Raw genomic sequence first — 24,150 nt, forward strand, 5'->3', positions numbered from 1 at the left:
ATGATGCGAGCACATCGGATCGGATTTGTAGGCGGGTAACCCCATAGAGGAGGGGTAGGTGGGATATGCAGTGTGTATGCAATGTAAAGATAGGAGCAGGAAAGCTGTCCTTTTCACGAATGTAAGCTTATCATCATCGTCACTAGTCTTGCTTAAAGGGTCCATTCCCTGTTTTGAAGCTCTTTGCCCTGCCCCAACGATCGAAGGACAAGAGACGAATGGATGACTTCAAGCAGCACATCCATCATCGTCTGCCGAGGCAGCGCCGACGTCGTCCTCCAGTCAAGTCCGCTGCGGACCGATGCAGGCGAGCCTCACGGGAAGTCTCCGGTACCAAGCGGCGCAAGGTCCGGTGGCCGGCTTGTGTGCGGGCAGCAGCAGCGCGGGATGTACCTGTTACCTGTTATGGTGGGGGGGAACCCACTGGATGTTGAGCCAATGGCGTGAAAGAGATTGCACAAAGGGGGTAAATTGTGCGGGATCCCATTGAAGCGAAAAACAGCGAACAGTGGGCAGCTGTGGGCACTGCGGTGGACTGCAGCACCGAAGCACGGGCAGATACCGAGACTCCGAGACCAAGGAAGGGCAGCGAGGGACTCGATTGGCCTCGACTTGGGTGGAAAGTCCAGGGGGACCCACCGACTCTGCAGGAATCGTGTGAAGGTTTCCGTCCGCCGTTCGCCGACCTTCTGGGCTGCTTCTGACTTTCTGACTCTTTTCCTCCTCCTCTCCCCCTTTTTTTCCCACCCGACTCAACAAAAATCACAAAAAAGTGTCAATTGGCATCGTGTGCTCTCGTCCCTTTGCCTGTGTGTGCCAGCGCTTCTCTTCCCCTCCTGCGTGCTGCATTGGGCTGAGGTCTCGTCTGCCGTCCGTGTCGACTTTGCCTGTTCCTCTTTTTTTTTTTTTTCCTTCGTCGCACAGTTTATCCATTTTGGTGTCGTGTCACAGAAAACTCGTGGAAAATTTCTGTGCTTCTCCCCGCCCCTGCAAGACCAACGAAAACCGTATTCTACAGCAAAGCTGCCCGCCATGGACTCAGTTCTGCGCCAATCCAAGGCCATGTGCCCTTTCATGAAGAAGGCCACGGCCGCGGGGCTCCGCGCCATGTCAACCGCCGTGGCCCCCGCCGCGCAGGCCGGCGCTCTCTCGCCATGTGGCGGTACCATGTCAAAGCTGCAGGTACTTGCCCGCCGCTGCCCCGTCATGGGCAAGGCCATGGCCATCCAGTCGGCCCGTATCTACGGCTCCGTTGCTGCTAAGGCCGGCATGGCGACTCTTTCGCCCTCTCACTCGACCTCCGGCGCCCGCCATGCCAACCACAGCGGCAAGTCCGGCAAGGCGAAGCTGCATACAAGCCGCTCGCAGGATGCGCAGGCTGTTGAGGGCACGCTATTCCGAGAGCAGGGTGAGTATATTGTGTCGCCGATAACAGTTCTTAAGGGAGAATGACTGACTGACATCTCATCTACCAGTTCCTATCCCTCCCCGGTCTCCGACGAAGCAGCAGCCTGCTACCGCCTCTACGAACACGGCCACTGCCACACGCGTGAACCCTCCCGTGACCCATCCGACCACCAAGTTCGACTATGAGGCCTTCTATACTGCTGAGCTGGACAAGAAGCATAAGGACAAGTCGTACCGCTATTTCAATAACATCAACCGCCTGGCTAAAGAGTTCCCCCGCGCCCACATGGCCACCAAGGACCAAAAGGTGACAGTTTGGTGTGCCAATGACTACCTGGGCATGGGTCGCAACCCGGAGGTTCTCAAGGCCATGCATGAGACACTGGACGAGTACGGCGCCGGCGCAGGCGGTACCCGCAACATTTCGGGCCACAATAAGCACGCTGTTGAGCTGGAGGCGACCATCGCCCGTCTTCACCACAAGGAGGCTGCTCTGGTCTTCAGCTCTTGTTATGTGGCCAACGACGCTACCCTCGCGACTCTCGGCAGCAAACTGCCCGACTGCGTGATTCTCTCAGACGCGCTGAACCATGCGTCCATGATCCAGGGCATCCGTCACTCGGGCGCTCGTAAGATTATCTTCAAGCACAACGATGTTGAGGATCTGGAGCAGAAGCTGGCCTCGCTGCCCCTGCACATTCCCAAGATCATTGCCTTCGAGTCCGTCTACAGCATGTGCGGCTCGATTGGCCCGATCGAGAAGATCTGCGACCTGGCTGAGAAGTACGGCGCCATCACTTTCCTCGATGAGGTGCACGCTGTCGGCATGTACGGCCCTCACGGCGCTGGTGTGGCCGAACACCTCGATTTTGAGGCCCACTTACAGGGCCGTCATAGCGGTACCATCATGGACCGCGTTGACATCATCACCGCTACCCTCGGCAAGGCCTATGGCTGCGTCGGTGGCTACATTGCCGGCAGCGCCAAGCTGGTCGACACGATCCGCTCGCTGGCCCCTGGATTCATCTTCACCACCTCCCTGCCGCCTGCCGTCATGGCCGGTGCCCGCACCGCTATCGAGTACCAGATGCGTTCTCCTACTGAGCGCCGCCTGCAGCAGCTGCACACCCGCGCCGTCAAGGAAGCCCTCACCCAGCGCGACATCCCCGTCATCCCGAATCCCTCGCACATTGTGCCCATCCTGGTCGGCAACGCCGAGCTGGCGAAGCTCGCCTCTGACAAGCTACTGCATGAGTACGGCATCTATGTCCAGAGCATCAACTACCCGACCGTTCCCGTCGGCCAGGAGCGTCTGCGCGTTACCCCGACCCCCGGTCACACCAAGGAGTTCCGTGACGAGCTCGTCCGCGCGATTGATAACATCTGGACCGAGCTGGGCATCAAGCGCACTTCCGACTGGGCTGCTGAGGGCGGTTTCATTGGCGTTGGTGAGCCTGGCGTTGTTGAGCCTCAGCCTCTGTGGACGGATGAGCAGCTCGGCATTGCGGACGCTACCCGCGATATCCTGCGCGAGATCATGGCTGAGTCGGCTGCTGCCCCAGTTGCTGAACCCACCAACGGGCTGGCTGTCCCTGGCGTGACAGAGCGCCTTCTTGAGCGTGAGGCTAGGGGTCTGATGGCTGCTAGTGTTTCGGCTTAAGCGGCTTTCTTTACCGGCTTCTGAGTCGGATTGATCGTCGTCGTGGCCGCTGGGGATGCGCTCAGCCGACCCGTCCTGGTTGGGTTCTCTTTTGGTGGATTTTTTTTCTTGTCGCTGGTAGCCGCCGCAGGACGTAATAAGGACGCTCGTTGGAGCGAGCGGCCTCGACTTGGAGGGGATATGGCTATTGATTGATCCTATGCCTATCAAGGGTACGCAGTCACAGCACACGTGAATCTTCGATTCGTTTGACTGTCTCTTCGCTTCTGCCTACGGATGGGCAGGAAGTAAAAGGAGAGTGCAAGTCTTCTTTGGTTTATTAAAAAAAAAAAGCATCAGCATATTTGTTTGAATGCAATAAAGAAGTATATTTCTGGCTGGCCTTCTCGAATTGAGAGGCCCTGAGATGCCATAAACAATGTCCGTCCATCCCTTGGTTTAGCTTGAGTGAAGTGCGTGACGTATGATTCGAAGCGCTCCCTGAGTGTAATCATTCTGTAAGGAAGCCCGTAATCATCATGTATGATGAGTTATGACCGTACAGCAAGAGTCTTAACCCCGGATAAAAGCGGTTGAAACAGGCTCTGTCGTCTCAACGAGCGAGATATTTCTTGATTAGAAGGTCGTGTAAAATCTTAAATAGAATATTTTCAGTGGGCTCGATTCATCTTCCGCTTTGGAAAAGAAATAGAAAGAAAGAAAGAAAACCAAGAGGTGGCAATCGGAAAAGGTCGAACCGGCAGGCCGATTTTCGGCGCTGTCTCCGCGGGATTTTACGGCCCAGGTCAGGCGAAAGTTACAGACAAGCAGCACTGCATGCAAGCTTTGAGCCTCAGCTAAGTTCAGCTCCAACATGCTATGGCAATTTTGCCTGGGGAAAACCCTTAAATTTCATGTTACCAAATGACAGCCATGTTCATGGGTGGTATGATGGTCAGTATTTTCAGGTCTGCAATAGGAAGTTGGATGTGTCGGGGGCTGTAGTGAGTGTTGGTGGTTTCCTTGGAAATCTATAACAAAGCATTGTTGAATACAATCCTATTTTTCAACAACGACAACAACAACAAAAAAAAACACTTCACAAACCACTTTGAAGTTTGTTGAAGGTTGTTCATTGTCGTGCGTGTGACCTTAACTTGGACCCGTCACCCAGGAACCCCCCCCACCTACCCCTGTCAATCGTCGCGGGAAACTTTTTGACCCCTCCCCCGCAATCTTGGAAGACTCCCACCGCCAGGGCCTATCCTCACAACACTACCACCGGCTTTGACCTAGACAACATCTACGGATTTAATCCAAATATTCGTACAAAATAACCGCCAAGATGTCAAGCTACGACAAGTACCAGGTACGATTTTAATTGACTGTCCTCGTCCTTTTCAATGGCTTCGAAAGCTTCGAAACTCCACAGAAAAGTCCCAGCAGGACATCATATCTCATTTGTTGATCACAACATGTGTGTTCTGACAACCCATGTGTAGACCCCCCTCAGTACGAGGTATGCATCGCAAGAAATGATGACCATCTTCTCGGCCCGCGAGCGCGCCAGCACCTGGCGTCAGCTCTGGGTCTGGTTAGCTGAGGCCGAGAAAGAGCTGGGTCTGCCCATCCCCGATGAGGCTATCGAGCAGATGCGCGCCAACGTCGTTGTCTCGGACAAGGCATTTGCTGTTGCGAGGGAGTATGAGGCTAAGTTCAGGGTAAGTTTCCCCAGCACTGATTTGACTGTTTAGTGAAGACGTTAGCTGACAAGGGAACATATAGCACGATGTCATGGCTCATGTGCATGCCTTTGGTGAGGTATGAGCTTCAAAATGGCTCATGAAGCAGCTTTTAAGATATTCTTCAATGCATTGAGAGGAGCAGTAGTAACGTATGTGCTCTGTTAGGATGCGCCCGCGGCTGCCGGCCACATCCACCTTGGTGTAAGTGACCCCAAACAACCTGTCTTTACCCCTACTTCACTGGGATGGCCCAGTTGTTTTTGATATCGACGTCTTCCTCTGACAGCACGATAGGCTACCAGCTGCTATGGTGAGCTTTACTGCTCCTATGCTCCTCCTCTAGGGAGTATCAGAATGCTAACCCCGTCAAGTCACCGACAACGCCGACCTGATCTTCCAGAAACGCGCTCTGGACCTCATCCTGCCCAAGCTGGCTAAAGTCATCAAGAACCTGCAGGAGTTCGCCCTCAAGTACAAGGACATGCCCACCCTTGGCTTCACTCACTACCAGCCCGTAAGAAAACTCCACGTTCTCTGTATAGCTTGTTCATCAACTGACATATTTGTAGGCCCAGCTCATCACTGTTGGTACGGACAAGCACGCTTGAAAAGCTCACTACAAAGTATCTGGTTCTAACGATATCAAACAGGCAAGCGTGCTTGCCAATGGATCCAGGAGCTAATGATGGACCTTGAGGACATTGAGACTGCTCGTGACAGGCTCCGCTTCCGTGGTGCTCAGGGCACTACCGGCTCTCAGGCTACTTTCCTTGAGCTGTTCAAGGGCGATGCCAGCAAGATTACTCAGCTGAATGAGGTAGACTCAGATGGTGTTGTTGAAGTCTAGGAGCAAGTGGGCTGACAACGCTATAGATCCTTTGCAAGAAGGCCGGCTTCCCTTCGTGCTACCCCATTTCTACCCAGACCTACACTCGCAAGGTTAGCATCTTCTGCGTCAGCCGCATATCCAACGACATTCGCTAATGAGGATAGGTCGACCTCCGTGTTGCCAACGCCGTCTGCGCTCTTGGTGCCACTGCTGCCCGTATCTGCTCGGACATCCGCCACCTCGCCAACTTGAAGGAGATCGAGGAACCCTTCGAAAAGACCCAGATTGGTAGCTCGGCCATGGCCTACAAGGTATGGATCTTGCATTCGGTACTAGTGAGTCGAAGCTACTAACACATTGGTCAGCGCAATCCCATGCGCTCAGAGCGCATCACTGCCCTGGGCCGCAAGCTCGCCCGTCTGCCGGCCGACTTCACTGCTACTTTCGAGACTCAGTGGTTCGAGAGAACGTAAGTCACATCCTTTGAATGGTTCTTGCGGATTTATGCTAACAAAATGTCTAGTCTTGATGACAGTCAGTTTCCCCCTCTAACCATAACCCCTGAACTAACCCCTTTTCTCCCTCCAAATAGCCCCGAGCTGATGATTCTGGTTTACTGACCACAAACAGGCGCTATCCGTCGTATGGACATTCCTGAGATGGTGAGTCGATGCGTTCTCAGATGCCTCTCATCAGCATACTAACAGTCCTTCAGTTCCTTCTGGCCGACTCCATCCTCCTGGCCCTCGACAACGTGACCAACGGCCTCGTTGTCTACCCCAACGTCATCCGCGCTCACATTGACCAGGAGCTTCCTTTCAGTATGTTTCCATATCACGACCAGTGTTTTTTGTTTTTTTTTTTGTTGAGTTCAATGATCTGATGCTAACGGCTTTGTCAACAGTGGCCACCGAGTCTATCCTCATGAAGCTCTCCACCCACGGCATTTCCCGCCAGGATGCTCACGAGGAAATCCGCGTTCTGGTATGTTCGTTCCTTGGTGATCTTATTACAGCAGGTGTACTAACAACATGTAGTCCCACCAAGCCAGCGACGTCGTCAAGCAGCAGGGCGGCAAGAACGACCTGCTCGAGCGCATTAAGCGCACCGAGTTCTTCAAGGTGAGTTTCATACCAGTTCCTTATAGCTATTCATCAATCTCATACTTAACACCATGTAGCCTGTCTGGGACGAGATCGACAACCTCCTCGACCCCAAGCTGTTCATCGGCAATTGTCCCAAGATTGTCGAGGACTACTGCAACGGCGAGGTTGCCGAGAAGCTGGCCAAGTACAAGGATGCCCTGGACAAGGCTGAGACTGCCCAGCTGTCCATCTAAGCTGTTAAACTATTCCAGTTTGAGTTTGCTCTTCTGATATTCTGTTTGTTTATTGGAGGGTGGCTTTTTTGTTGGCATAATTTGTAGATCTGGGATGTAAAAGAAAAGAAAGACAAAAAGGCCTGGGGATTCTGGCTCAAAGAGTGCTGTTGATTGGGAAAAAAAAAGTTCTGAAAGGACTCGCTCGACATCAAGGGTAGTATCAAGATATACCTAGGAGAGCACAGAAAATAGGATCATGTTCCCTTGTAGTTAAAGCGCATGTGATATGAATGCTCATTAGTTTTATTTCCGAGACCTCAGTGCTAGATATAGCTTGCATCGGGCATTCCTCAGGTTCTTGATTTTATTCCGAGCTGGCTAAAGTTTGATGAATGTACAGACCTCATGGACAGATATTTACCGGCACAATGCCCTCATATAATCTGCTCTTATACAACCTTCGAATATTATGGTACAACAAAGTGCATCCGGTTCTTGTAATTCTGGAATCTACCAATATGTCTGGATAATTCCAGAGTGACACTTTACTGGTCGACTCCTAGACAGAGCACACAGTCAGTGTCTAAAACTCACACTTTGAGGTACTTGCTTGACCTTAACTCCATACATGAAATAGTCCGCTTCAGGGCACCGTACAAACTGTATCACGAGATGTTCGGGCAAAGGAAATTCAAAGTAACCACTCCCTGTAATATTGACTAGAGGAGAATCTGGAGTTGGTGCAGGATGCTTTCGGCTAAGAGAGGGAACGTGTAAACCACCTGCTATGTATAGGAGCCACTTGTCTTGTACACTATCAGTAGTCCAAAGCAGATCCTCAATCTTCTCAAAGGATTGCCACAGACAAAACTCGGCCGGAATTCTCCCAATACAAGCCAGATGAAGCATCTTACAGTCCTCCTCACAGCGGCAGCAGAGGACTCGACCCTGTCGCTCGCTCCGTGACAAGCTAGCACCATCACAGTGTACCTTACCCGCACATGCCAACGCATCGATGGCTTCGGCTTTAGCCTCGCCTGCCAGCGAGCAAACCTCATCACCAACCTCTCCGATAAGACTAAGCAGCGCGAGCTGCTGGATCTGTTGTTCAACCGGACAACAGGGGCAGGCTTCCCCATCCTGCGGAATGGAATCGGCTCTACGCCGAACTCGAACTCGGATTATATGAACACTATTGCTCCGGATAACCCCGGAGGACCTAACGCTCAGCCGCAGTACGTGTGGGACGGGAAGGATAGCGGACAGCTTTGGGTGTCGCAGCAGGCGGTGTAGTTGTATAGCGTGAAGACTATATCTATGCGAGTATATCCCCAGCTCCTGAAGGAGAGGAGACAATGGAGGTTGACGGCTGCAGATGCTTGGAGTGCCCCCGGCTACATGAAAACCAACGGCCGAGACACCAATGGAGGCACTCTATGCGGTCTTCCCGGTGCATCCTGTGTTAGCGGTGACTAGCGCCAGGCCTATGCCAACTGCCTCGCGCCTCGCGGCATATATCAAGCTCTACATGCAGGAGGGCATGAATATCACACATCTCGGCTTCCTTAACGAACCAGACTACAGCGCCAACTACGCAAGAATGCAAGCCAACGGCCAGCAGGCCGTCGACTTCTTCAAAATCCCGCACACAACATTCGAGCGCGAGGGTTTAACCTCCCAGGTCGGGATCACCTGCTGCAACTCGATGGGCCGGCAAAACCAGGTCAACATGCACAACGCGATCCGATCCGGCGGCGCAGAACAATACCTCCGCGCGGTAACCTCCCACCTCTACACCGACTCTCCCTTTGCCCCAATGACCGCCAACCCGCCCGTCTGGCTCTCCGGACAATGCGACCTCCAAGGAACCTGAACAACAGCTTGGTACTCCAACGGCGGCGCCGGGGAGGGTATCACCTGGGCTAACAACATCTACACGGCCCTGGTCAACTGGAACGTCTCGGCCTACCTCTGGTGGGAGGACGTGCAATGGCCGAACCCGTACACCAACGAGAAGCTGATCAAGGTGGACAACGCGATTAATACGTACGAAATAACCCGGCGATTGTCGACGTTTGCGAACTGGTTGCGGTATCTTAGGCCGGGGGCGATCCGAGTCACGACGTCGGGACTAAGGACGGCGGCGTTTAAGAATGTGGATGGGACGATTGCTGTTATCGCGATTAGTTCGAGTGGGAGGGGGAGTACTGCAAATGTCAACATTCGGGTGTCGGGTCTCGAGGAGAAGAAGCCGGTTGCGGTGCAGGCCTTTGTGTCGCATAATACGAGGAACTGTCAACGAACTGAGGCGACTGTGTCAGCGGATGGGATAGTGTTGGGGTCGGTTGCGGCGATGTCGATCACGGCTTTCTTAATACTGCCTGGTTGAGGATATTAAGGGTTGAGAACTGGTTGGAAACCAGGAAGTGGTCTCCTGGGCAAGGGAGGGATCGGGGTCCGGGTGGTGAGGTGAGGGGTAACATCAAGGGGGTACGGTCGTTATCGAGGTGACTTCTAGGTTTTAGGCGTCGGGCGGTGAATAAATAGTGTTGCCTAAACAATGCGACAACATCGAGAATGTCGGCGTGCTTCAGGAGTTTGCAAGTTGGATCTTCGGGGGAAAGTTCCCAACAACTCAAAGACTGCAGTGCAGCAGCGCAGCGCAGCCCAACTCGCTGGTTTCTGTGGAAACGTCAAAGACCCCAAATGAAGGCAACCGTCTCTTGTATCTTTTGCCAAGAACTTTTTTTTTGGCCAAAACTGGGTTTTGAGATTTCATCCGAGCTTACTGTGATACAACAAAAAAGCTCCTTTGATCGCATCTCCTTCCTATCTTCCATGAGAGCATAGGGTATGTGTGGAACTATGATATTCACCATCTAAACCAAGAGATGATGTTGGAGTTGTGATTCGGTTGCCTGGTAACCGAACCATCACGTAGCTACCTTGAGAAGGGAGTCTCTTAGTCTGCCGGTTACTAAGTTTCTCAAACATAAAGCTTGAAGTTGTGATATGAAACGTGAAGAGAGCAGGATGAAGTTGACGACATCCAATGAAACTCTTCCAATTCACCGACGTTGCCCCACTTTTTAAGCAACTCCCCAGGTTCGGGAGATGGGTAGCATGTAGTATTTTAAGGCAACCGTTTTTAACCTCTCGTCATTGGACATCAACTGCTCTATTTCTTTGTTTTTTCTTCTGACCTTGGGCCAATTTAAAAGACTCGGTCTCTGCCCGCATCTCATCCAGCTCTGTTCAATCCAGTTGGATATCTGAATTTTCTCTGACCCCAAACATCAACACTCAACACACGGCTCAACATACGAACATCAGCAATGGGGACAGAATTCGGGGTATTGTCAACTGGGTTTGGCTTAAGCGGAGAGTGGAGGAAAAGCCATACCGATGCCGACCTCAACTACACGCTATACCTGGTTACAGACTCGAGCCCCCAAATCCTGGGCGATAGAGACCTCTGCGACGTCGTCGAGCAGGCCATCAAAGGTGGCGTCACCATCGTCCAGCTGCGTGAGAAGAACTGTGACACGCGCGAATTTATTGAGAAGGCTCGCCGTTTACATGCCATCACCAAGAAATATGATGTGCCGCTGCTCATCAACGACCGCATTGATGTCGCCCTGGCTGTAAACTGCGAAGGTGTTCATATTGGACAGGATGATATGGGTGAGTTGCGGACTGCAGGATTAAGCAACAGGAATCTCTCTCAACTGACATACCGGGCCAGACATTCACGAGGCCAGGAGGCTGCTGGGTCCCTGGGCCATCATCGGTGTCACAGTGAGCACTGTGGAGGAGGCCATCAAGGCCGCAAAGGATGGTGCCAATTATCTAGGCATTGGCACTATATATGCCACTTCAACGTAAGAAGACGCTTTGCATGTTCAACAGCACCATTACTAAACCCTGCCTTCCCACCCAAACAGCAAGAAGGATACCAAGCACATCATCGGCACCGCGGGTGTTGCCCGGATTCTTTCAGCCCTCCACAAGGCTGGGCATCCAGTCGACTGCGTCGGTATCGGCGGCATCAATGAGTCCAACGTGCATCGCATCGTCTACCAGTCCGCCGTCGACCGTGATCGGATCTTCCTCAAGGGCGTGGCAGTCGTCAGCGCCATCATGGCCGCCCCGGATCCGCAAGCAGCTGCAAAGCGGCTGAAGGAGAAGATGACGAGCGTGCCACCCTATGGCGTGGACGTGCCCTCGTACATCGCTGATACAACGGAGAAGGTGCTCGCTGAGGTGCCAAGTGTGATTACTGCGGTTGATGCCAACACGCCGCTTTCGCATAACATGACTAACCTTGTATGCCCCCTTGCGATGTGTCGTTAACGGCGAACAGGGTTAACACTGAGCAGGTTGTGCAAAATTTTGCCGCCAATGTTGCTCTGGCCATCGGCGCCTCGCCCATCATGTCCAATTGCGGCGACGAAGCCGCTGATCTGAGCAAGCTGGGCGGCTCGTTGGTCATCAACATGGGCACTGTCGACGACGATGCCCTGGCCAACTACATCAAGGCCGTCAGGGCATACAATGCTGTCGATCGTCCCGTCATCTTTGATCCCGTTGGGTACGTCTACCATCCCCATCGACCATCTCTACGTTACTAACCCCCCTCTCAGCGCCGGAGCAACCACCATCCGGCGTCAGGCCGTCAAGACCCTCCTGCACGAATGCTACTTCGACGTCATCAAAGGCAATGAAGGCGAGATTCGCACCGTCTTCGGCGACAGCGACGTGCAGCAGCGCGGCGTCGACAGCACCAGCACTCTCGACGAGACCGCGAAAGCGACCCTCGTCCGGGCGCTCGCCAAGCGCGAGAAGAACGTCGTCGTCATGACCGGCAAGACGGACTATGTCAGCGACGGGATCAACACGTACGCTGTGGAAAATGGTCATCCGTACTTGGGCTTGGTTACGGGCACGGGTTGCACGCTGGGTACGGCGATCTCGGCGGCTGTTGCAAAGAGGACGACGTATGGCAGGATTGTGCACGTCATCGCGGCGTTATTGCACTTTGAGATTGCTGCGGAGCTAGCGGCCGAGAGAGCCGATGTCAAGGGGCCGGGAACGTTCTTGCCGGCGTTCTTAGATGAGTTGTATAGGATCCGGAAAGATACTGTTGAGGAGAACTTGGAGTGGTTGCAGAGAGCGAAGGTTAGGAAGATTGAGCTTAGGGATTAAGAGGGCAGTACGAGCAATAAAAAGGCTTAGCTTTTAAGCCTTTTGAAGACTGTTCCGATTTTGTAATTATAATAATTGTCTTTATCCCCTCAATATCGCGAACCTCACTGTCCTGATTCCAGATATGGCATACGTACGTGCTCAACAATTATACGTTCTCGCTCCGATCACTAACACGACAGTCCCACTCTCCTCAGTTGTAGCTCGGTTCGCCACATCCAAAATGCGGGGTACCGGGGGTACCGTCGGCTCTCCGCCGGCAGCGCTTACCCCAATCCCGACATATGGGCCGTCCCGGCCTGTCATCCGTTGCCCCGCCTGCACATCTCGGACTGTCTTAGTGCTGAACTGTACGTACAGACTTCCTTAGGAGCCCCCACCAAACGATACCTGCTTCTCGTGTGACTGATCTCCCATGTTCCTTGTTGGCCCTGGAGTACGGATATAAGCTCCTACTTGCCTCGGTCCGGTCCATGTCCGTTCCTTTTAGACTCTCGGGTGGTCTGCTTGCTGGGTATAGAATCGCTGGGCGAGCAATTGATCGCGCTGTCGTTGGTTCTCAGCTGCATTCGTCTCGCGGATTCCGTTCTTCGTCCTTCGTGTCAACTACAACAATAACAACAACATCATCATCATCCACAATGGCTGCTCCTGTGCCTGAACGCCGGTTCAGTATGTTATTTTCTATTGCCCCTCGGCATGAGTGAGTAGAGTTGGATCACTAACGCTGTCGCAGAGAACCCGGCTCTCTTGTAAGTCTACCATGTTCATAATCAACACTCGTCACTAAGCTAACGGTCCCCTCAGTGTCTGCGACATCCAAGAGAAGTTCCGGCCGACCATTTTCGAGCTGGATAAAGTGTACGTCTTCTTCCCTTTCCCCCCTCCCCCCCCAAAAAAAACCCCTCTCACTTCCCCTTGCCAAATCAAATTAACCTTCATCTAGGATCCTCACAACGCGCAAAATGCTCCTCTCCTCCCTTCACCTCTCCATCCCCATCTTTGTGACAACCCAAAACCGTACCCGCCTAGGCGACACCGTTTCCGAGCTCAAGCCCCTCCTTCAGCAAGCCGCCGACAAGGGCCTGCTCCAGGCCGACCTCGACAAGACCCGCTTCAGCATGTACCTTCCCGCGATCGCGTCGCATCCCATCTTTTCCAGCGGCAAGAAGGCCGAGGTTGCCATCGTGGGCATCGAGTCGCACATTTGCGTGACGCAGTCGGCACTGGATCTGCTTGCGGCGGGTCATAGGGTGTACATCATTGCTGATGGTGTCAGCAGCTCGAATAAGGAGGAGGTGGGCATTGCACTACAGAGGTTGAGGCAGGCTGGTGCTATTGTTACCTCCAGCGAGAGCTGGCTTTACGAGTTAATGGGCGATGCCGCGATTCCGGAGTTTAAGGGGATGGTGAATGTGGTGAAGGAGACGATGCGGGATACGAGGGCTGCGTTGCAGGGTTTGCTGGGGAGTAAAATCTAACCCTGTGATTCGGTGTAGGGAGATGTAGAGGGATGAATGTAATAATGCAAGCCTGCTAGCAAGTTGTGGGATTTATCACATTTTTTTCTGCTCTTGTTATTCTTCTGGTCTGCAAATCATTTGTCTGCTACTTAGTGATGAAGTTCGCTTTCGTCTTCCTCTCTTCCCATCTTTCTCTGGCGTCCGCGGGTTTCGGCCCCAAGCTGTTCCTCGACCTCCCAAAAGCCGTTTGCATTCATTCATTCAGCCACCTGTACCCATTAATCATTCCTTTTTTTTCGGCCCCTCTTTAGCAGGTGGCAAACGTGTAAGCCCAAAATTAAGCAATACCAAGTGAATAAGAAGGTAGGCTGCTGAAAGAGTCGAAAGCTGAGATGTCCTCGTATGTAAAAAGGACAATCACTACCTTCCTTACCAAACATGTAAGCAAATCACTCCGCGGCAGCAGCTGACCCATTCGCCTTTGTGCTAGGCTGCGCCGGCGTTGCTATCCACGAGAAGGCCGTTGCACTTCCTAGCGGGTTATTCGCCGTTCTGGGCGCAGGAGGGATCTTTATCCCTACCGTTCCTGCCGTCAAACCCTCTTGTTTGCCAACCTCACCGCTGCCGCCGAAATTACCCACCGCAGAGGTGCTCACGCTCCTCTTGGGGCCCCATGTGACGGTGTTACCCGAGCCTGAGTTACCCCCTTCCTGTCCCTTTCGACGCTGGTCATTTGGGCCGTTACTGTTGGCGACGCCATTCCGAGGGGGCGGCGCCGGCTCATAGGCCGCTCCAGTCCGAGTTGTCGACGAGCTGCTGGATTTGTTGGGACGAAGAACCTTCATGCTGCGGGGCCGAGCAGCGGGCTGGTAGCCACTCAAAGGCGTACCATCACCCAGGCCAGCGGCTGTCTGACGCCAAGGGGTTCGGATGGCTGCTGCTACGGTAGTTTCGCGACGGACGGGTTCCATGGTCGTAGTCGTCGACGTGGTGGACGATTCCTTTTTCGAAGGTTGGACAGGCTCTGGCTGGCTGGACTCGGCGGGCTGCTGCTGCTGCTGTTTCTCGCCATTTTCAGACGTAGTATTGGAAGATTCCACAGGCTTGGAGGGCTGGCTCGGGGGAGTTACGGCCGTCGATGAAGCCTTTTCTCCGATACCATTCTCAACTGGCCTAGCTTCAGATACGCTCTGGTCCCTAACAGGCTGAGCTGCCAACTCCTTCACCAGCCTCTCACTGGTCACAAACTCCGGCGCGGCAGCATTCAGCTTAGGCTTGCTCGGCAGCACGTGGGTTGTTGTGAGGTACTTAAAAACAGAATCATCTTCAGGCCGTACAAATGGGATCGAAAGCTTATCGCGATCGCTCCCGTACAGAGTCATGAGGTTTTGGGAGAGCAGGATGTCAGCGCTGTGCATCCGGAGAGTATGGCTGCCGATGCAGACACGGATGCCCTTCTTAGCCTCGGGCGGCACCTCGGGTTGATCCATGCCAGTCACCTCGAAGGAAGCCGTGATGCTGGGAAGCTGCGGGGCAGGGCTTGTCGACCGAGAGTTGGCCTGCACGACGCGGGCCTCGGCCAGAAAGACAGGGAGCGTGATCCTGTGAATACCGTCCACATCCCTGTGGATTCGGTTGACCAGGTCAAGTTCTCTAAGCAGCGAGTATTCAACCGTCGACTTCTGGGATCCGGTGCACACTACGGCATACAACAGCCCCTCGGACGTCCAATTCGTCGTCAACCAGCACCGAATGATGGACGGGGGCGAACCTAAGATGTAGTAAACGGCAGGCGGCTCGGGGACATCCAGTGGTGAATCATCCTCGCGACCGCCAATCATGAAATTTGTGTCAAGACCAAGACTACTGGTGCGCCCAGAGATGCCCGAATGCACCGAGTGGACCGAGTGACCTGCCGAGCTGTGTCTGCCGTCCGACTTGTGCGAATACGTGCGCTCCATCATCTGGTGGCCACCCATGCCGCTAGACGGCCGGCCGGGGCCAAAATCACCCGAGTGACGACCGCCGTGGCCAAAGTTAGCACCATGCAGGGCACTCTCATCAAACCGAACGCTGTTAGCCCGCGATGCTGCGCCCCTTCGTATCGGCTCGTCGTCAGGTTCGAGCCGCAGGGTCCCGAGCAGGTGATCACCCTGCTCGTCGAGGTCGCCAAACAGCTCGGTTGACGGAATGTGTACCGGTCCTGTGGCAATGACCTCGATTAGCGTGCTAACAAAAAAAAAAAAAGAGGAAAGAGGGAATGTGCGCAACAGGACAAATAATGGAATGGGCTACAGACCATGTTGCGGAGTCCCGCCGAGTACACTCGGGAAGGGCGAGTTCCAGACGGACTTCAAGGCAGCGTCATCAGCCTGGCGTTTCTCTAACATGCGTATTCGCTCCCCATGCAGCTGTTGTACATGGTGGAGGCGCTTCAGCTCCACTTGCACATCTTGAAGCTCATCGCGGGTGACAATGTTGAAGACCGGCTCCATCCCCCAATGGACTGAACGGGACAATTTTCTGTAGGACAATGCGTTTGGGCCAAACGGCGCAACCGGGGTGGGCGCGAGAGAGGGAAGGGAAGAAGCGTTTTGTCCTGGAAGCAGATCGATGGCTAAAGGTCTGCACACAGAAGAGACAGGATGAGACCGCTGAAGCGTGGCTCGCCTACCAGAGGGGTCGTTGGGTATCGTGTTCCCTCGTTTCTAACCTCAGTCTTTGATTGTCTCAGATGTCGAGGTCGACCATCCCCCACATCACCCGCAAAGACCCCCAGGTCCTTCAGCGATCTGTTGCTGTCTCTCCCGCGCCCGTGTCCTGCGATCTGCCTGCCGGGATGGGTGCGGCTCGTTCAACGTCACAGTGTGGCAAACGACTCAATTTCACGACGGCTTTGCGTGGGTTGTTGGTGGGTAGATCGGCGTGTGGAAGGGGCACGGAGTAGCGTCGTGAGGAAGGATTCGCGGGGAGAATTATCGACGCTGGACTTTGAAGCCAGTGATCGAGTCGGTTGTTTCTATCGGCGGGACTTGCAGAAGGCAAGAAGCACCTAGAGCAAGAGAGCAACAAGTGTGATCTCGGATGAAGAAGCTCGTAAATTACTGGGTCCGGCAAGCGTAGGGCAAACGCTGAGTGTTGCGAGGGAGGTGGGCAACTCTTCTGTGGATCGTATCAAAGCAGGGCGCGGGCACTGTCTTTTTCGGGATTGGGGCGCCTAGATGGCTTAGCCACAGAGAGCAGTAAAGGATGGGATGAAATTAAGCCGACAGCTGAACGCGTCAACAAGCTAGCGATGTAGACAATGTTGAGAAAGCAAAACGGGCAGGAAGTGGAATGTCGGATGAATGTGCGCGGCACGGCCGTCAGAGACGAGTGTTAGTGATTGTGGGTGTGGTAGGGGAATGTTGGGGTCCTTTGGGGGAGGGATGAGCTCGGTCGACGGTCTTGGTCTGGCAGTCTGGCGGTCGATAGGCACCCGTGTGGCCCGCGTGCGAATGAAACCCTAGACGATAACCTGGTGTGTACGAAACGTGGGAAGTGAGATCAGTGAAGAGGGATGTCGGCGTAAATGCTTGAGCCTTGAGCTTAAGGCACAGTCAATCGTTGATCGAGATCTCGGATGCCGTGGGCCGTTGCCGTTGCCGTTACAGTTGCAGTTGCAGTGGCAGATGCGCAGGCCAATATCCCTTGCTTCGCGGGCTGCTATTTTTGCTGGGGGTTTCGAGTTTTGAGTTTTGTGTTTTGGAGTGTTGGCTGATCGGTCGGTCGTTGCTGGGGTTGCTTCAAGTTGGAATCCGTGCAGCAGAAGCCGTGAGCGGTGGTCAGTGGCCAGGAGAGAGGGGAATGCTTAGTGGTCAGTGGTTGGTTCACACAGCAGATGAGACTCGATTTCCATTTGCCTACCCTGCTTCCTGCCTTGCGCCTGTGCTTCGCTGCCTCGTTGTTGAAGCTGGGCAAGGCTGGGTGGACCTGAGCTGACTTTGGGGAAGCGGGACTGGCTTACATCATTACAGTGCTAATAGTCCGGCCGCCTTATGACCCTCTGCAAGCTGACCTTGCGCTTTTAGAGCAGCGAATCGTTGAAGTACACAGTATGTACTGCTGCTCTTCGTGTAAGTCCAGAATCAGGCGAAGTGTTAAGATCCGGAATTCATCATGTTTAGAGTGTTTCAGAGTGTTTGCTCTGTTGGGAGTATTAATTCGGCCCAGAAAAATCAAGACCGTGCCCGCACTGTCCCAACCCCACACCGTTGGAATTACCTACCCCACAGTGTTCGCCGAGTGAAATGTCACTTTCCCATGTCTTCGCTCCCTTTTCTTCCCCTCCGATGCCCTCTATATTCCTCCCCTCATCGTACCCGCCCTCACTCAACCATTGAAGGTCTTGAGGTACTCGTCCTCTTCCAGCCAGGGCGCAACACGCCAGTCAGGCAGCACGTAGGCGGCGCGCTCCTCGTCGCGGGTGCCGGCCCACTCTGAGCCAAGATGGGGCTTCACAAGGTCGTAGAAAATCCGGTACGCCTCGGCGCTGAGGTGCAGCCCGTCAGGGAGTAAGCGCTCCAGATACCCACGCACCCCGCTTTCCGGGTCGCCGAGCGCCGGGCCCTTCTTGGGGTCGAAGCCAGGAGTCTTCGCGATCGCGGTGTCCATGAGCGCCTTGTATAGGTCGATGAGTGTGACATTAGGGTTCTCAGCTGCGATGTCGCGGACAGCCTGCGAGTACTGGGCGCTGATCTTGGTCTGCCGGGTCGCGGCAGGGTGCCCGTTGGCCTTATCCAGCTCAGTGATACGGATCTGGTCCAGCGGCGGCGGAGTGATCAGGAAAATCTTGGGCTTGTGCGCGGCGAAGATGGGATGGGTGATGATACGCTTCAGGTTGGCCTTGTACTTGTCTAGAGGCACATGCTGGTGGTTCGTGGGCAGCGGCACCGCAGCATCATTGGCGCCGAGGAGGATGAACTGGCCATTGGTATCCCATGTTAGTCCTGTCCAGGCGTGTTGAAGCCATTATCTGCTGCCGTGTCGTCGACCTTACCAAGTAAGCGATCCGCGGGACTCCCGGTCCCGGCGGCGAAAAGATCTTGGGCAGGACGCTCAGGGCATTGGAGGTATTGTAGCCCGAGAGACCGCGATTGATCACATCAAAGCGACGGACAACCTCTGGCGCGGAATTGCACCGGTCAGCTCAAGCTGCTCTAATGCCGCGATAATTCGAAAATACCATGGAAAAAGACATAACAAGAACGAGGTACTGACGAGCTTGGATAGCAGCTTGGAAGCAGAAGCCGTCGTTCAGGTCTGCGGCCGCCTGAAACAGCGAGTCCCCAAAGAGGACAATCTGGGGGTATGAAACCTGCAATAAGACTTGTTATCATTGCTATTCTTTTGCGCAGCAATCTTTGGGCAGTACCAAGCTTGATATACGTACAGCCATGACTGTTGAAGTTTGTACTCCCTTCAAAGAAGCTCTCTGGAAGCTTTGGTATGCTATAGAGTTCCCGCGGTCTCCTCGAACTGTGCTCGAAGTTGTTTTGGCGCTCTGGGCCCTAAATTCTCTCCAGTCTGCTGGTCACTGGGTTTCAGTTCCTGGTTGAAGGATCGATTTCAGGTTACGAGCAGTATGGCAGCTTAAATACTATAAGATTTAGGTTCGCGAAGGCTCTGGCGGCGCGTAGGCGGGCATTGTTGCCTTCAAATAGCTTTCGTCTAAAGGCTATCCAGAGTCCACACACTTTCACACCTTGTCCCTGGTCACCGATTCGGTTCAAGGACACCCCCCCTTTCCCCTGACCCGCATCTGCCTCACGATAACCTCACCCGGGCCCATTTGATGATGGCGTCCACTGGCCCACGAGCCACGAGCGTTCCCGACTTTGTGTCAGACGCCCCACCGTTTACCGGCCGCGAAGCCAACCCCCGCAAAACCTCGCCGCGGCGCGATGGTCCTGGATAAACTGCCACCGAAGCTGGGATTGCGACTGGGTCCTACTGTTGGCTGCTGCAGCGAATGATTGTGGGAATGTCGAACAACAAAGCCTAGCTGCTTCTGCCACACATACATGTCGTGACACCTCTCTCTTGTACTCAAGGGAGGAAACAGAAGCCTCCTCGACGCCATCCAATAATTCGTCTTGCCCCCTCCTCCCCCCGCCAGACCGCCACAAGATCCCATGTCGGCCCGGATGAATGCGGTGTCGCCGACGTGCCGGTTCATTTCGTGGTGTCATTGTACTCCTACAGCCACTGGCCCCGGTTCGGGCAATCAAGGACCCCAGACGGCGCCGCGAAGATGGATGGATGGACGGAAAAGAAGATTAGCGCGCACCGTTCGATCGAACTGGCGGCGGCGGGGCCACATTCCAGCGAACCACTGCGCTGAAGCCAAAACTTACCAAACAAATGCCGGGAGCTTCTAGGTCTTTTTAGCCATCTTTGTTTCGCACTCAGCAAGCAACCTTAGTCTAAGCAATCGCCATCAAGCCAAGGGGATTTCGAGTCGAGCAAACAAGCAATCAACACATTCAACAACGCGGCTGCCTACAGGATCGCTTCTGCGAGTCCCCCCATCTATGGAAGAGTTTGCCATCCATCCCATCCAGTTCCAAGCAGCCCACTGGACGGAGCGCCTTGTCCCGAACCCCACTGAGTGTGCGGTGTGGGACAAATTTCAGCAACGACACGCACCCGACCCGACGATCCGTGCGACCCTGGGCAAACTGCGCAGGGCTCGCTGCTGCAGTTGCTGCGTGCTCCCCACTGTCTTGGGACGGGTAACTGGTGCCCTGGCTAACGGGCTGCAGAAATAACAATGCTTGCTGGATGGCTGGCCAATGGCTGCCGCTCAACTGCGCTGGTGGGCTGTAAAAAAAGCTTCCAGCGGAAGAATGGAGTTGGAACGAAGAGTATGGCACGACCCTAGTCCTGTCCCTGGCCGCATGAGAGGCTGGAACCAGCGGTATGGGAATCCCCCACTGGAGCGCCGACCCTGGGAGTCCAACACCATGACCCTGGGCCTTTGGCTGCTGTTGGCCTCTTTGCTGCAATGCTGGCTGTTCAATGGGACAACGCCATGCTGTGATGGCTGACCGGGCACATGTCGTCGTTTTCGGGTGTTTGAATGCTGCTCTTGTCCCTAAAGAGTAGCACCTTCGTAAAAGTAGTTGTAGGTTGCCTCCCTTAACAGGAAAGACGAGTTGCTATCGCTCTGCATTAATCTGCTGTTAGCACGAGCAGGCTGTCTGCACGCAGCCGATGTTGTCAAGCCCACTCCCAATTCGGCGGGTCACTTCGGAAGCTCTCGGTTTTCTCTCCAGTTTCTGGAGGTACAAACAAGGCTTTATTGTAACATGGGATGGAATGGTGGAATGCTTGGGGCGATAAGGTCTTGCCTACTCCCGCTCTCCCGGGTAAAAAGTTCTCGGAGACTGCGTGGAGGGAATGCGGGGCACTTCTTGGCTTTATCGATAAGTTTCTCGGTGAGTTCTGAGAGCCTGGGATCGATGATGGAATGCAAGTCGACTCGAGGCCCTGTCACTCAAGCTGGCAATCAGGTTTTCAACTTGTAACTTTTCCGTTTACTTGTACTGTAACACCTAGTTCCGCCACGAGAACCGTTTAGACTGTATCCTTTAGTCCTGTCCCGTTATTCTGTAGGAGTTTCCTAGAAATAGTATTTCCATCAATAACCCAATACCTCAAACCTACAAGCTCTATGGCCTACACCAACATGACAGCCAATAAAATAACACCTGAAGCCTGCTGCACCTGTGCAGCTCTTCTATCAGCCTTGTGTTCAGCGTCCTCTTTTTCTGAGAAGGGCCTGCCAGACAGCCACAATCGTCGCTTAAATTGCTGCGGTCGTACCATTTGTGGCAACTGCATCCAGGTACTGCATCCTGATTTCTCCTTGATACCACAAGCTGTCTGACGTATTGACCCTGTTGCAGAAAAACCCTCGGTTCCAGAGTTACTGCCCCTACTGCCAAACATCGGGCCGAGTTCCCTCCTTGACGAGGTCCAGTCCTGACAAAAAGTTATCCGTCCCATCCGAGACTGAGGCAACCTACCTCGACGATGACACCAACGACGATAAGCCTCCTCCGTATTCCGTCATCGCCTCTAATGTCAAATCCTCATCGCCTGGGCCCCTTCCCCCGCCATACACAGCAACCCCTTCGCAAACATCCCCTCCCCAAGAAGGGTACATTGTCCATCGCCTAAGACACAGTCATCCTCGAGACACCATCGCTTCTCTTTCCTTGCGTTACGGCATCTACCCTACCATCCTGCGACTGCACAACAAGCTCCCGAGCGATGCAGACCAGCTGCTAGCTGCTAGGCAGACGCTATTGATTCCCGTAGCATATTGCTCCAAGTTACCCCCCCAGACAGAAGGGGACCGCAAGGATGGAGAAGTAGAAGAAGACGAGGCGGAAAGGAAACGGAAGGTACTGATTCGTAGGTGGATGGTGGCATGCAAAGAGCCGGATTATGATGTAGCGACTGTATATTTGGAGGGGTGTGGTTGGGATCTGCAAGAAGCAGTAGAAGCATATTGGGCAGATTGGGAGTGGGAAAGGGAAAACCCGTTGGAGAAAGGGAAGAGTGGGAGAAAGGGGGTGGTGGTTGGAACAATGGGAAAGGGTATGGGTAAAAGGGAGAAAGAGGGATTGGTTGGATGGGGGTTGGGCTTAAGATGGGGGAGAAGGTGAGCAGAATAGAGTTGGGATGAAAGGGGAATTATAAAATACTCAGATTGGACAAAATCATGGCGCATTGAAGAAGACATGTGGTATACATGGTTGAATATTGTACAAATACAGTGACCCGGTCGGTCATAGGTTGTATTGTACAAACACCTGCTATGCGTCCTTCCTCGTGGCTTCGTACCTGTTGCTTGGTTAGCATCAGAGACGTCAACAAAGCTCATCAGAAAACTGGAAACTCACCTCTTGCCTCTGAACGCCCAAACTCCCCAGTTGCCCGCGCTTATGTCCAGCGGGTCCATATCATTCAGATCCCACCTCAAGCTGCGGAAGGTGTTCTCACCCGGCTCCAGCAGCAGATCAAACTCACCACTTGCCTGCTCATTCACCCAGTTGATATCACGCTGCATATCTTCCTCCGTGTATCCGGTCACAATAATCGGCGCCTTGGTCTCGAGCAGGTAAGGGAGCGTCTCAGCCCAGTGGTGTGAGCTGGCCGGGTGGCCCAGACCCGGATGGAACAGCACGAAGCAATCGAAGTACGGGTCGTATGGGTAGAAGTAACCCGTCTTATGGATCGTGTGATAGTAGTCAGCGATCGTGCTGATCTTGAAGCCTGGCCACAACTGATCTTCCACCACCATGCCGAACGGGTTCTCTGGCGTGCGCGGCGGTATCTTCTCCTTGCGGTTCAACATCGCCTCGGGGCCGATGAAGATCAGGTGGATATCGCAGAGAGGGAAGAGGTGTGCGATCTGGATCCAGGCATCACGCGGGAGGGAGGACTCGGCGCGAGCGCCAAGCACGAAGATGCGCACTGGGGGCGGGCGCACACGAAGGTCCTTGATGGATGGGCCGCCACCGTTCTTGGGCGGGTGAAGGTTGTACCGAAGAGCTATGGCAAATTAGAGTCGCTAGGTTGTGGCAGAGAACAGAGGGATTGTCGTCACGTACCGCTGAAACTCTTCAGACCCTCGACAGTTAACCGGCCGCCAGCTTTGATATTGTAGGGGCTCAGCTCGTGCAGGATGCTACCGATAGTAATGGGGTAGGTAAGTATCCTGGTCGCCTGGCGCATGCTGCGCTCCGAGTTGATAGCCTTGAACTCGCGCGTGTACAGGAAGGTATCCCAGCTGCTGAAGTTGACCAGAGCCTCGTCGAGCTGAACACCGGCATACTCGAACTCGGCAAAGTAGCGGCCCGAATGCAGGTCGTGGTCGTCCTCGTTGATCTGGCGCAGGATATCGCACACCTCCAAGTGCCTTTCGTAGTCGTCGGCCCAGTGCTCTTTGCTGCAATAGAGAGGGACGCCGCAGTCGGGACACTCGAACTCGGAGTGCTTGGGCAGCTGACTGCCCCCCGGGGCGTGGTCCGGGTGCGGGCAGCTAGAGTGCCGCTTGATGAACCAAGCTCGCTCCCGGATAGCGCGGATCGGCGATGACGAGAAGGGATGGAAGAGATTGTCCTGGCTCAGGATTGGTGTCGCATACGGGTTGCCGTAGTATGGGTCGAACTTGAAGGGATCGTGCTCGTGGAGGGCCCGGGAAGTTGTGCTAATGCTTAACCTGGAAGCGCCTGCAGCGAGATGCTTCGAGGCAGCATTGGTTACAACGAGAGGAGATAAGGGGGCCAGACGTCTTGTCCGAGAGCTGGTAGTGGAGAGGGGACGTTGTTGGTGCTTGGGAGTCTGAGCAAAGCCATTGGCCGCGCGGGATTGTCTGCTGAGGGAAACCGAGCAGCGTGTACATAGCCTCGACAGCGCTGAGCGCGCCGTGAGGTCTGCGGGGGATGCCATCGGTGTTTTTGTGGTCAGCGGCGTTCGCGGATGAGCTC

General features: G+C 54.2%; 8 protein-coding genes across 8 annotated transcripts; 5 read left to right on the forward strand and 3 right to left on the reverse strand.

The window, feature by feature from the left end:
• Window positions 1–1,032: 1,032 nt before the first annotated feature.
• Window positions 1,033–3,067, forward strand: CTHT_0024010 (mitochondrial 5-aminolevulinate synthase-like protein; the record flags this gene model as incomplete). The annotated part of the gene is made up of 2 exons (XM_006692800.1): window positions 1,033–1,408; window positions 1,476–3,067. 2 exons carry the CDS (start codon window positions 1,033–1,035, stop codon window positions 3,065–3,067), a joined length of 1,968 nt encoding a protein of 655 aa, XP_006692863.1.
• Window positions 3,068–4,391: 1,324 nt separating this feature from the next.
• Window positions 4,392–6,959, forward strand: CTHT_0024020 (adenylosuccinate lyase-like protein; the record flags this gene model as incomplete). Its single annotated transcript, XM_006692801.1, has 17 exons — window positions 4,392–4,415; window positions 4,549–4,767; window positions 4,832–4,867; window positions 4,957–4,992; window positions 5,086–5,101; window positions 5,163–5,305; window positions 5,361–5,379; window positions 5,442–5,608; window positions 5,665–5,730; window positions 5,785–5,931; window positions 5,986–6,089; window positions 6,144–6,154; window positions 6,251–6,282; window positions 6,336–6,441; window positions 6,525–6,604; window positions 6,658–6,741; window positions 6,801–6,959. The coding sequence occupies 17 exons, from the start codon at window positions 4,392–4,394 to the stop codon at window positions 6,957–6,959; spliced, it is 1,449 nt and encodes a 482-aa protein (XP_006692864.1).
• Window positions 6,960–7,728: 769 nt separating this feature from the next.
• Window positions 7,729–8,814, forward strand: CTHT_0024030 (uncharacterized protein; the record flags this gene model as incomplete). Its single annotated transcript, XM_006692802.1, has 3 exons — window positions 7,729–7,750; window positions 7,927–8,176; window positions 8,424–8,814. 3 exons carry the CDS (start codon window positions 7,729–7,731, stop codon window positions 8,812–8,814), a joined length of 663 nt encoding a protein of 220 aa, XP_006692865.1.
• A 1,462-nt stretch (window positions 8,815–10,276) lies between these two features.
• On the forward strand, window positions 10,277–12,146 carry CTHT_0024040 (thiamine biosynthetic bifunctional enzyme-like protein; the record flags this gene model as incomplete). Its single annotated transcript, XM_006692803.1, has 5 exons — window positions 10,277–10,625; window positions 10,687–10,822; window positions 10,886–11,267; window positions 11,321–11,532; window positions 11,585–12,146. The coding sequence occupies 5 exons, from the start codon at window positions 10,277–10,279 to the stop codon at window positions 12,144–12,146; spliced, it is 1,641 nt and encodes a 546-aa protein (XP_006692866.1).
• Window positions 12,147–12,787: 641 nt separating this feature from the next.
• On the forward strand, window positions 12,788–13,627 carry CTHT_0024050 (uncharacterized protein; the record flags this gene model as incomplete). The annotated part of the gene is made up of 4 exons (XM_006692804.1): window positions 12,788–12,818; window positions 12,883–12,898; window positions 12,954–13,007; window positions 13,093–13,627. The coding sequence occupies 4 exons, from the start codon at window positions 12,788–12,790 to the stop codon at window positions 13,625–13,627; spliced, it is 636 nt and encodes a 211-aa protein (XP_006692867.1).
• A 431-nt stretch (window positions 13,628–14,058) lies between these two features.
• CTHT_0024060 (uncharacterized protein) lies at window positions 14,059–16,104 on the reverse strand (the record flags this gene model as incomplete). The annotated part of the gene is made up of 2 exons (XM_006692805.1): window positions 14,059–15,812; window positions 15,909–16,104. 2 exons carry the CDS (start codon window positions 16,102–16,104, stop codon window positions 14,059–14,061), a joined length of 1,950 nt encoding a protein of 649 aa, XP_006692868.1.
• A 1,876-nt stretch (window positions 16,105–17,980) lies between these two features.
• On the reverse strand, window positions 17,981–19,046 carry CTHT_0024070 (uncharacterized protein; the record flags this gene model as incomplete). The annotated part of the gene is made up of 4 exons (XM_006692806.1): window positions 17,981–18,571; window positions 18,648–18,772; window positions 18,869–18,965; window positions 19,041–19,046. 4 exons carry the CDS (start codon window positions 19,044–19,046, stop codon window positions 17,981–17,983), a joined length of 819 nt encoding a protein of 272 aa, XP_006692869.1.
• Window positions 19,047–22,473: 3,427 nt separating this feature from the next.
• On the reverse strand, window positions 22,474–24,112 carry CTHT_0024080 (uncharacterized protein; the record flags this gene model as incomplete). Its single annotated transcript, XM_006692807.1, has 3 exons — window positions 22,474–22,501; window positions 22,561–23,212; window positions 23,272–24,112. The coding sequence occupies 3 exons, from the start codon at window positions 24,110–24,112 to the stop codon at window positions 22,474–22,476; spliced, it is 1,521 nt and encodes a 506-aa protein (XP_006692870.1).
• Window positions 24,113–24,150: the final 38 nt, after the last annotated feature.

This window comes from Thermochaetoides thermophila (genome assembly GCF_000221225.1).
Source record: "Thermochaetoides thermophila DSM 1495 unplaced genomic scaffold scf7180000011816, whole genome shotgun sequence".
In the NCBI taxonomy this organism is placed as follows: domain Eukaryota; kingdom Fungi; phylum Ascomycota; class Sordariomycetes; order Sordariales; family Chaetomiaceae; genus Thermochaetoides; species Thermochaetoides thermophila.